Source organism: Culex pipiens, chromosome 1, assembly GCF_016801865.2.
Source record: "Culex pipiens pallens isolate TS chromosome 1, TS_CPP_V2, whole genome shotgun sequence".
Lineage (NCBI taxonomy): Eukaryota > Metazoa > Arthropoda > Insecta > Diptera > Culicidae > Culex > Culex pipiens.
This window is the reverse complement of record NC_068937.1, coordinates 64,574,900-64,585,149: the sequence shown is the minus strand read 5'-3', so window position 1 is coordinate 64,585,149 and position 10,250 is coordinate 64,574,900. Positions and strand designations below refer to the sequence as shown.

The window sequence follows — 10,250 nt, the reverse complement described above, 5'->3', positions numbered from 1 at the left end:
GCAGACGTCGTAAAACTCCCATCCGTCGTCTGGCAGTTGTTCTTGGCGAGGGGCGATGACGGAGTCGTGCCTGATTCGGTTCTTGAACCGATTCCGAGTACTTCCGGTAGGTGAGCACCAGCTGTCGCTGTGGCCGGACCACCGAGGTCAACAATTTCCCGCAGGACGAATGGCAGATCGGCGACTTGGAATTAAAGAGACCATAAGTAAGACAAGCTCAATACGTCACTAGGTCAACTTTCAAACTCACCTCCAAATCCTCGTCCGCGTACGGCCAAGCCGGATCAACTTCGAGACTGCCCAGCTGCAATCGCCGCCGCCATCGCAATCGTCCATCAGCCTAGCAGTAAGCGCCGAGATCGACATCGGACTACTGATCGGCGGTTGACCTGGCGAGTGTGCGTCCGACTCCGACTTGATGCTCCGACTGCTCATGCTCGTTGTCTTGCCACTCTGCATGTCCTCCGGGTAGTGATTCTGAAAGTAATGCAACGGTTAGCGTGAGGCCACAGCACAGGCAAAGCTCGTTAAAACTAGTCCTACCGCAATGATGTAGGTGCGGTTCTGGTGTTTTGCATGGTCGGACACGTTGTTGAACGCCTTGCTACAACCCGGGTACTCGCCGGTGTACGGCTTTTTGCCGGTGTGTGATCGCAGATGGGTTTTGAGGTTCTCAAGCCGGGAGTATGCCTTGCATCAAACTTCAAACTACAAAAAGAAAGCGAGGTTAGAACCTGCCATTGGGCTTAGCTGATGATTTGAGGTGACCATGGCCGACCCGTTCGAAGGACTTCTCTTGTACATTAGGACGTGCGGGGATGGTTCACGTATGATGTGGGATGTCTTCTGCAGAGCATTGCTTGTGCTGTCCGCCTCTTGTCGGGTCACTGGTTGGATACGGAGGTTGTCTATTCCTGCTTATTGCTAGAGAGATCGTTGATTTGCTGGAAATAGAAAGAACGAAGTAAGTAAGGGCAGATCGGGAAATCCACTGAAGAAGCTTTTTACCTGCGACTTGGCCAAAAAATGTCCCAGCTGCAGCGGATGGTGAAGCGGGAACATGCTGGCTGTAGGCAGGTGATGTCCGGGTAGACCCAGCAAAAGCGCCGGTCCCAGCGCACTATCCGACAGATGTCCGTACGAGCCGCTAGTACTGCTGCTACGGGAAGCTTTCACCAGCGACACCAACGAGTTTGGCGAGTACCGAATCATGGAGCGTGGAATTCCGGTTCGAGGTAGGCCAATCCGTGCCCTGTACTGCCGCGCTCGCTGATATCCTCTGGTTCGGAGTGGCTCAGAATATCTAGAGCCGGCCTAAAATTTAAAATAAAGTTAGTTGCATAATAATTAGATAATTAGTACAGCACATAACTGGTCGTAACCTAGGTCATACCGGTTCAAAAGCGGTTGATCTCGGGTTCTCGCGGATGGTGATGGTATCGATACGAAAATACGGGAAGGTTCAACCGGCGACATTCATCTATTTGGCACATCTTGGTTGAGCGATCACGAGACGGCCTGAAACTAGAATAAAATAATTAGTAAACTTGTTTTGAAAAAAAAAAATTCATTAAATAATTGAAGTGAATTTATGAAAAGAAAACCCTTCACTGATCGTTTATATTGCCAAGAAATCATTCCCCCGGTGGACCTGTTCCCCTTGCCAACTTAGGCAGACAATCCGTCCACCCGTTGGTGGATTCCTCCTGCAAAACATTGCCCAGGAATCCGTTCACCGGTGGACAAGTACCTTGACTTTGGCAAGCAATCCGTCCACCGGCGGACGGATTCCGTTTGCGTCCTTGTCCAGTAATCCGTCCACCGGTAGACGGATTCCTCTTGCGTCCTTGTCCAGTAATCCGTCCACCGGTAGACGGATTCCTCTTGCGTCCTTGTCCAGTAATCCGTCCACCGGTGGTTGGATTTCTCTTGCGTTCTTGTCCAGTGATCCGTCCACCGGTAGACGGTTCCTCTTGCAAAACCTTGGGTCGTAATCCGTCCACCGGTGGCCGGAACCTTTTCGCAAACATTGGAAGGCAATCCGTCCACCGGTGGACGGATTTCTCTTGCAAAACCTTGTGCCGTAATCCGTCCACCGGCGGACGGATTTCTCTTGCAAAACCTTGGGTCGTAATCCGTTCTCCGGTGGCCGGAACTTTTTCGCAAACATTGGAAGGCAATCCGTCCACCGGCGGACGGATTCCTTTTGCAAAACCTTGTGCCGTAATCCGTCCACCGGTGGCCGGAACCTTTTCGCAAACATTGGAAGGCAATCCGTCCACCGGTGGACGGATTTCTCTTGCAAAACCTTGTGCCGTAATCCGTCCACCGGCGGACGGATTCCTTTTGCAAAACCTTGTGCCGTAATCCGTCCATCGGTGGCCGGAACCATTTCGCAAACATTGGAAGGCAATCCGTCCACCGGCGGACGGATTCTTCTTGCAAAACCTTGTGCCGTAATCCGTCCACCAGTGGCCGGAACCTTTTCGAAAACATTGGAAGACATTCCGTCCGTTTTACTTACCCGAAAATCAACCCGAAGCTCCGGAGCGCAAAAACAAACTAACAATAAAGACGAAACGTTTCAACGAATTTTAAAAATTTCGCTAAGTCCAAAATCGCAGTTTTGGGAGTTCGCTTAACTGAACTCGTTTTTTGGCGATTTTTACCATTTTTCGAGTTCGCGAAATCACACTTTTTTCAGTTCGTTTAAGCGAACTGTCAAAGTGCGATTTCTGAACTCCCAAAAGTGCGATTTTCAGTAACCGTGTATGACGGAGGATAGACGCACTGACTGAAAAGTCCGTCCGACGTCCGTCGTTTGTCGTACGTGCAATCGTAAGACGTCGCACGACAATGTCGTGCGACATTCGCACGAATGTCATACGTTTTTGCACCAAAATGTCGTATTTGTCGTGCGATCGATCATCGAAATTGTTCGACATTGTCGTACGACATTCGACCGACGTCGCACGGTTTTGTTATTTAGGATGTCGTGCTATTGTCGTGTGCTGTCATTTCGGAATTTTTAGGTTATTTTCGAAATAAAATTCATTTTATTTGTTGTTTTGCTGATTTTTATTGATATCTATTAGTTTTCACTGGCCTGGCACTTTGTTTTCCAAATATTCACTATCACTGCAGTCACAATTTTCCAAATTTCGCTTGATGATGGCCAATCCGGTAGAATTCGTGTGCTGCCCCGTGAGTAGTTCGTTCACCTCCATCGCTTTCACTCAGAGGTTGTACTCGGCCGCAAGTTTGTTCTTTTTTCCAGGTCTTAGTATTGATAATGGCGATTTTGACATTCTCTAAAAATCAAACACCACCAACACTTTCATTGTCCTGTTTGGAGACTGTTTGATACAGATCTGAAATGAATTAAATAATAAAAAAAATACTGTAACTAGGGGAACAGCATCTAATTCCAGCGTGCCTTTAATGTTGCCATATCAGCACTTTGACATTCAATTACAGCTCATAAAAAGCGTTTTCAACTGAAATCAAATGATAAATCGGCCAATAAGAAGTGAGCAAGCAATTTTCTATCAAAAGTTTTGAAAAATTAGTTGTTTGAATAGTTAAAATAAGTAAATTGGATGGAGTCAGAAGCGAGTGCTTATTTTGCTAAACATACGAGAATTTCTCCTATTTGCTACCTGGCGAAAATATTCAAATTATTTAAAATTTCTAGAAGTTAAGAATTTAAGAAATTAAGAATTTCAAAACATAAGAATTAATAAAATTTAAGAATTGTAGATAATAATTTTGTGTTTGTCAAATTTTCGATTCAATAATTTAATTATTTAATAATTTAATAATTTAATAATTTAATAATTTAATAATTTAATAATTTAATAATTTAATAATTTAATAATTTAATAATTTAATAATTTAATAATTTAATAATTTAATAATTTAATAATTTAATAATTTAATAATTTAATAATTTAATAATTTAATAATTTAATAATTTAATAATTTAATAATTTAATAATTTAATAATTTAATAATTTAATAATTTAATAATTTAATAATTTAATAATTTAATAATTTAATAATTTAATAATTTAATTATTTATTAATTTAATAATTTAATAATTTAATAATTTAATAATTTAATAATTCAATAATTTATTAATTTAATAATTTAATAATTTAAAAATTTAATAATTTAATAATTTAATAATTTGATAATTTAATAATTTAATAATTTAATAATTTAATAATTTAAAAATTTAATAATTTAATAATTTAATAATTTGATAATTTAATAATTTAATAATTTAATAATTTAATAATTTAATAATTTAATAATTTAATAATTTAATAATTTAATAATTTAATAATTTAATAATTTAATAATTTAATAATTTAATAATTTAATAATTTATTAATTTAATAATTTAATAATTTAATAATGTCATCATTTCATAATTTAATAGTTTAATAATTTATTAATTAAATTATTTAATAATTTATTTATTTATTTATAATTTTATGATTTTATAAATAACACCGACCAACAAAGTTTCTGCGCAGGTTCAATTCAAGGGGACTCCAAAAACATGTTTACTTTGTATTTTTCAAAAATTTCAAAAATATTTGGACAGAGCCGAATGGGTTTTCTCCAAAGTTTGTATGGAGAATTAGAGCTGTTCGCTACTCCCACAAACTTCATGCTGCCCCCTCGAGTTGAGCCAGGTTTCAGAATTTTAGAGTTTTATAATGTTTATTTACTTAATTATTGTAAAATTTTTGAATACTAGAATTCCAGAAGTAAAGAATTTCAGAATTTTTGTGTTTGAGATTAAAAAAAAGTTTTGGCTCGTAGAATTGAAGAATTGAAGAATTATTTTTTTAATTATTTAATTGTTTAGAATTTGTGATTGCATTAGGTTTGGATTAGAGCGTCCAATTTCCCGTCCCGGGAAAAAAATTCCCGGGAATTCCCGGGATTTCCCGAAAAAAAATATTTCCCGTTTCCCGGGAAATTTGTAAATTTCCCGGGAATTCCCGAAATTCAAGCGGAAGTATACATTTTCATAAATTTTTGGAACCATTTTTTTGAAATTGCTCTGAAAAAATAATAAATGAGCAAACTCAACATGATTTTGTTCAATTAAACGTATTGTCTGGTTTATAAATATTTTATCAGATTATCACAAATTATGATATCAGGATTTATTTCTGATAATATTAATTTCTGATGCAACTGGGAATAGATGTTGCTTAATGAGTATTAAATTATTACAATTAGGTAAGCTTTAACATCAATCTGTATTTCATCAAAACAATATTAACTCCTTACCTCCAAATTAAAATTGAGTTTTTTTTACGTTTTTGTTTACCATGATCAAATGAGATAAAAATCGAATTGGTGCAAAAAGAATTAATTTAATTGGTTAAATTCCTAGTATGAAGGAAATTACAATTTGAAGTAAAAGAATTATGGAGCACTGGTGCAACTACAGGTGTTAGAAGGTTAAAAGTGAAAAAATAAGTTTTTTTTCTGGAATGATATTAATTTATTGTATAATTTAAATCATGTTGCATAATAATAAAAAAAAATCATTGAAAAATTACTTTTTATTGTTTAAGAGGTTCTCAAAAAATGCAAAAATATATTTAAAGCTTGATTCAAATATTTGAAAACATTGAGTTGATTGGAGTAAAACCAACACTAAAAAGCTTTACCATTTGATCAAGAGCTGAAACCAGTATTTGTCATGAAAAACATAATTTCTGCATGTTAATTTTTTTTTTCATTTCAACAAACTTGTTACAGAGGCAAGTTTAAAAGACATTTTATGATTGTGGATTCATTTTGCTCACAGTTTCTCATTAAAAAATACCTGAGATATTTTTTGATTTATTGTACGATTAGAGCTTTTAAAATTACAAAAATATGCATTTTCTTGTAGTTGAATGATTTTTTACATGCAGTCAAGCTGTTAATTGATCTTCACACTTATTTAAACCATCAATGTTGATGTCCTATACAATTTTGTTGCATAATATTAATTAAAACCAAGATCATAACAATTTTCAATAAATTTAAAATTTCCCGGGAATTCCCGGGATTTCCCGGGAAATTGGCTGAAAATTTCCCGTTTCCCGGGAATTTTATAACCCCGGGAAATTGGACGCTCTAGTTGGATCCCCCCTCCTGTCCTCCCCCACGCACATTTCCATCGTCCTCTTTTTTCTTCCCGGCACACCTCCACCGTTTAAAAAAACACGACTCACCCCAATCCGCTTTCGATCGCAGACCGGTTCCTTCCCGTCCCATCTTCCGGCATGATCCGCCGGGTTAACGATGTTTCACGTTCTCTTCCACCGTCGCGAAGGCTGAAATCAGGAAGTCTGGAACATAATGTTATGATTTATCCGCTCGCCCACTCCGGCCGGAACTTTCCAGCAAAAAAAGGAACACAACTTACCAATCAACCAGCCAAAATCCTCACGAACCTTTACAACAATATTGTTTTTCTGATTTGATCAAGTCCGAACAAGATCAACTGAAGAGAACTGTCAAACTGTTTGCGTCGACGATAATCGACGTCGAATTGAAGGTAAATCGATGGAAAAAACAATGTCGAGCATGTCGAGTGTTTGTCGCACGTTTGTCGTCCTTTCGGCCAATCGATATCGAAACGGTAAAATCAAAACCGTGCGACAACTCGTACGACGTGCGACATTTTTCAAACAGGGATCTTGTAGCGAGAAAAAAAAATAGCCAAATTTCCATAAAGAGCATTTAGAACAAAAAACTCTTCACTGATTTCCTGAAAAAAATAGAATACATGTAATTAAATGGCAAATTTCCATAGAGAGCATTTAGAGCTTAAAACTCTTCACTGCTTTCCTTTGTTTGAAAAATAAAAAAATATTTAGAATACAGTTAATAAAATGGCAAATTTCCATAGAGAGCATTTAGAGCTAAAAACTCTTCACAGCTTTTCTATGTTTGAAAAATAAAAAAAATTAGAATACAGGTAATAAAATGGCAAATTTCCATAGAGAGCATTTAGAGCTAGAAACTCTTCACTGCTTTCCTTTGTTTGAAAAATAAAAAAAATATTTAGAATACAGGTAATAAAATGGCAAATTTCCATAGAGAGCATTTAGAGCTAAAAACTCTTCACTGCTTTCCTTTATTTGAAAAATAAAAAAAAAATATTTAGAATACAGTTAATAAAATTACAAATTTCCATAGAGAGCATTTAGAGCTAAAAACTCTTCACAGCTTTTCTATGTTTGAAAAATAAAAAAATTAGAATACAGGTAATAAAATGGCAAATTTCCATAGAGAGCATTTAGAGCTAGAAACTCTTCACTGCTTTCCTTTGTTTGAAAAATAAAAAAAATTAGAATACAGGTAATAAAATGGCAAATTTCCATAGAGAGCATTTAGAGCTAAAAACTCTTCACTGCTTTCCTTTGTTTGAAAAATAAAAAAAATATTTAGAAAACAGGTAATAAAATGGCAAATTTCCATAGAGAGCATTTAGAGCTAGAAACTCTTCACTGCTTTCCTTTATCTGAAAAATAAAAAAATATTCAGAATACAGGTAATAAAATGGCAAATTTCCATAGAGAGAGCATTTAGAGCTAAAAACTCTTCACTGCTTTCCTTTGTTTGAAAAATAAAAAAAAATATTTAGAATACAGTTAATACAATGGCAAATTTCCATAGAGAGCATTTAGAGCTAAAAACTCTTCACAGCTTTCCTTTGTTTGAAAAATAATAAAAAATTAGAATACAGGTAATAAAATGGCAAATTTCCATAGAGAGCATTTAGAGCTTGAAACTCTTCACTGATTTCCTGGCTTGAGAAATAAAGAAAAAATGGTTCTTGCTATTTAATTTCATTTTCTTATTTTATTTAAAAAAGGTGACAAAATGTAAAAAAATATCATAGAGATTATTTAGAGCTTGAAACTTTCTTACACACAAAGAAAAATTACTCTAAATTTAAAAAGATCGTTCGTTGGATTAAAAGTTCGCGTTGGTGAATATTCGTAGAAAGTTCAAACTTTTCAATTTAAAAGTTGGAAAGTTTTTGATACTACTATGCATTTATGGAACAAAATCGTTGTATTGGTAAAAGTATTTTACTTTTAATTGGAAAAGAAACCTTTTATGGCAAGAATACACAACATTTATCACTACAGGGATAATTTTAGAAAAATGTGCTTGGATTTTTACATTTATTTAAAAAAAATTAAACTGTATGTAAAAAAAAACATTTTTTATTGTATTTAACGCTTCTTCACTAGCTTCACCTCAAAGTAGGCCAATATCCGAGTCCAAGCTGTACCGATTCATACGGTACGCCACCGGTCACTTCCGAATACCCCAGGACAGTTCCGGATGGAGGTTTCGACGCGCGACAGCAGTGTAACACGATGGTCACGTTTCCGGCCTCAATCAGGATAGTCTTGGAGGAGTTGGCCGTTGATTCGGGAAGGGTGGTCGACGTTTTCCGGCTGGAAAGTAAAGTGCCTGAACGGGGAGTTCCCGATCCTGGAAGCGCATCCGGAACATGGAGTTGATGAGGCCCTCGGAACGGAATTCGATTTTGAGCACGTAATCCTACTTCGGGAATGACAAAGATTTTTTTGGCTAACTGTCCAGGCTGAAGCTGCGCCGTCGCGAGGTGAGTGTTTGTGGGCGGGAAGTTGCTAAAAGAGATGGAAAGTAAGTGAAGTTGGCTAGCCACTGCACACATTCTCAATACTCACCGGTGTTGTAAACCGCCGGCACCGAGTGCAACATCTGCGCTGACCACCTTCGATTATGTAGCTTTTCGTCGTCCTCCTCTTCGTCGGATCCTTCTCCTCACCGTGAAAATAAACTTTCTCGTACTTGTCCAAAAACCGGAAGTTAATCTTCTTCAACGCAATCTCGTTGTTCACGCAACGCTTCGGCAGCGCCATCTCCTCGATGATATCGCCCCAATCCCGGGCCACCACCACCGAATGCAACCGGTGCGAATCCACATTCCTACCTCTCATCCTACAAAAACAAACAAAATCAATCACAAACCCCCCAAAACACCCAAGCTTCCTTCTTACGCATTCCGGCCGTGGAACAGCTGCAGTTCCTGCAGGAAGCTGGCCTTAATTGTCCTTTTCGAGCACTCAACATCTTCCCGCTCCTGCACCACCCTCCTTTGAAGGCGTTCCGCTGCTGCTGTTTGGCTCACGAAGGTTTCCGCGTCCGAGTCCTGGCTGCTGCCGCGGTCGGCTTTGCTTTGCGTCCTAGACTCACCAGCACCACCGGACCCACCAAAGTGTTTGTTTACATTTGCGACTTAGGCGTACACGGTTACACGAGAACGTCAAAATGAAAGAAATTTTACAGTCGAATTGAAAGTAAAAACTTTTAAATCAGTGAGCAAAGAGATTTTCAAAAACTGTAGCAGTAAAAGTTTTCATTTTCAAAACAAGAAAAAAACTATTAATGTAGCAAATTTTAACAACATTTCAATTCGAAAGTAAGTTACTTTTGTCATTACCGTAATATTTTTTTGTGTGTATGGTTATCTTGCTTGAAAAATATAGTTTTTTCTGTTGAATTAAATAAAATAGAAAAGTTTCCTGAAATCTTTATAAGGTTAAACTAATGTTAACTGATTTTCTTTTTATAAAATTAAAATAATTTTTAGAAGATTTAGTTTTTATTTTTTTAACTTGCGTATTTGAAATTTTTTTTATCTTAATTTGTTGTACAAAACTTGTAATTTTGTTAAACATTTGTTTTGTCAAGACAAACATAAAAATAGCTGTGCAATAATTTTGTTGTTTCTAATCTTAATTACTTACCAGTACAATAAAAAGAATATAATTTTATAAATTTGTATAATTTTATAAATTTGTATAATTTTATCTGAAATTTCTTTCAACCATCCAGACGAGAGCATTTAACATAAAAACTCTCTATGAACACTCTGCTATACTAGTTTTCACTTCAGACGATCTCTACCAAACATGCCTCATTAGGGTGTAATATCAAAATCGATTTTCCAGCACAGCAATTTTTCAGTTCCTTTTGGGGTCCTAAACAACTCCCCAAAGTTTGGGAACGATTGGTTTAGTCCTCACTTTGCGCAAAGCGATTCAATTTTCCATACAAATTTGTATGGGAAAAATCATTTTTTTGAATTTTGATATTTAAAAAATCCAAGTTTAACGCTATACTAAAACCGGATTCATATTCGGATGCTCTAGCAGGTGCTCTACAA

The 10,250-nt window shown here is 36.5% G+C and overlaps 2 protein-coding genes and 1 long non-coding RNA gene across 5 annotated transcripts; all 3 read right to left on the bottom strand.

Annotated features, from left to right (window-relative positions):
• Positions 1–335: 335 nt before the first annotated feature.
• Positions 336–2,083, bottom strand: LOC120429736 (transcriptional activator GLI3-like). 3 transcript variants are annotated; one of them, XR_008212637.1, is made up of 4 exons: positions 1,373–2,083; positions 1,009–1,314; positions 769–944; positions 336–708 (listed from the first exon to the last, which is right to left on the bottom strand). XR_008212637.1 is itself a non-coding variant. In XM_052711152.1 (3 exons), exons 1-2 carry the CDS (start codon positions 1,210–1,212, stop codon positions 909–911), a joined length of 240 nt encoding a protein of 79 aa, XP_052567112.1. In that variant the 5' UTR covers positions 1,213–2,083; the 3' UTR covers positions 336–708; positions 769–908. The 3 variants fall into 3 exon arrangements, 1 of the variants encoding a protein (XP_052567112.1); XR_008212639.1 differs by having other exon boundaries at positions 1,394–2,083; XM_052711152.1 differs by having other exon boundaries at positions 1,009–2,083.
• A 700-nt stretch (positions 2,084–2,783) lies between these two features.
• Positions 2,784–6,841, bottom strand: LOC120429741 (uncharacterized). Its single transcript, XR_005607473.2, has 3 exons — positions 6,444–6,841; positions 6,250–6,366; positions 2,784–3,371 (listed from the first exon to the last, which is right to left on the bottom strand). It is a non-coding gene; the product is annotated as an uncharacterized LOC120429741 (long non-coding RNA).
• Positions 6,842–6,969: 128 nt separating this feature from the next.
• LOC120429742 (uncharacterized) lies at positions 6,970–9,483 on the bottom strand. The gene is made up of 3 exons (XM_052711119.1): positions 9,082–9,483; positions 8,749–9,022; positions 6,970–8,688 (listed from the first exon to the last, which is right to left on the bottom strand). The coding sequence occupies exons 2-3, from the start codon at positions 9,019–9,021 to the stop codon at positions 8,431–8,433; spliced, it is 531 nt and encodes a 176-aa protein (XP_052567079.1). The 5' UTR covers position 9,022; positions 9,082–9,483; the 3' UTR covers positions 6,970–8,430.
• Positions 9,484–10,250: the final 767 nt, after the last annotated feature.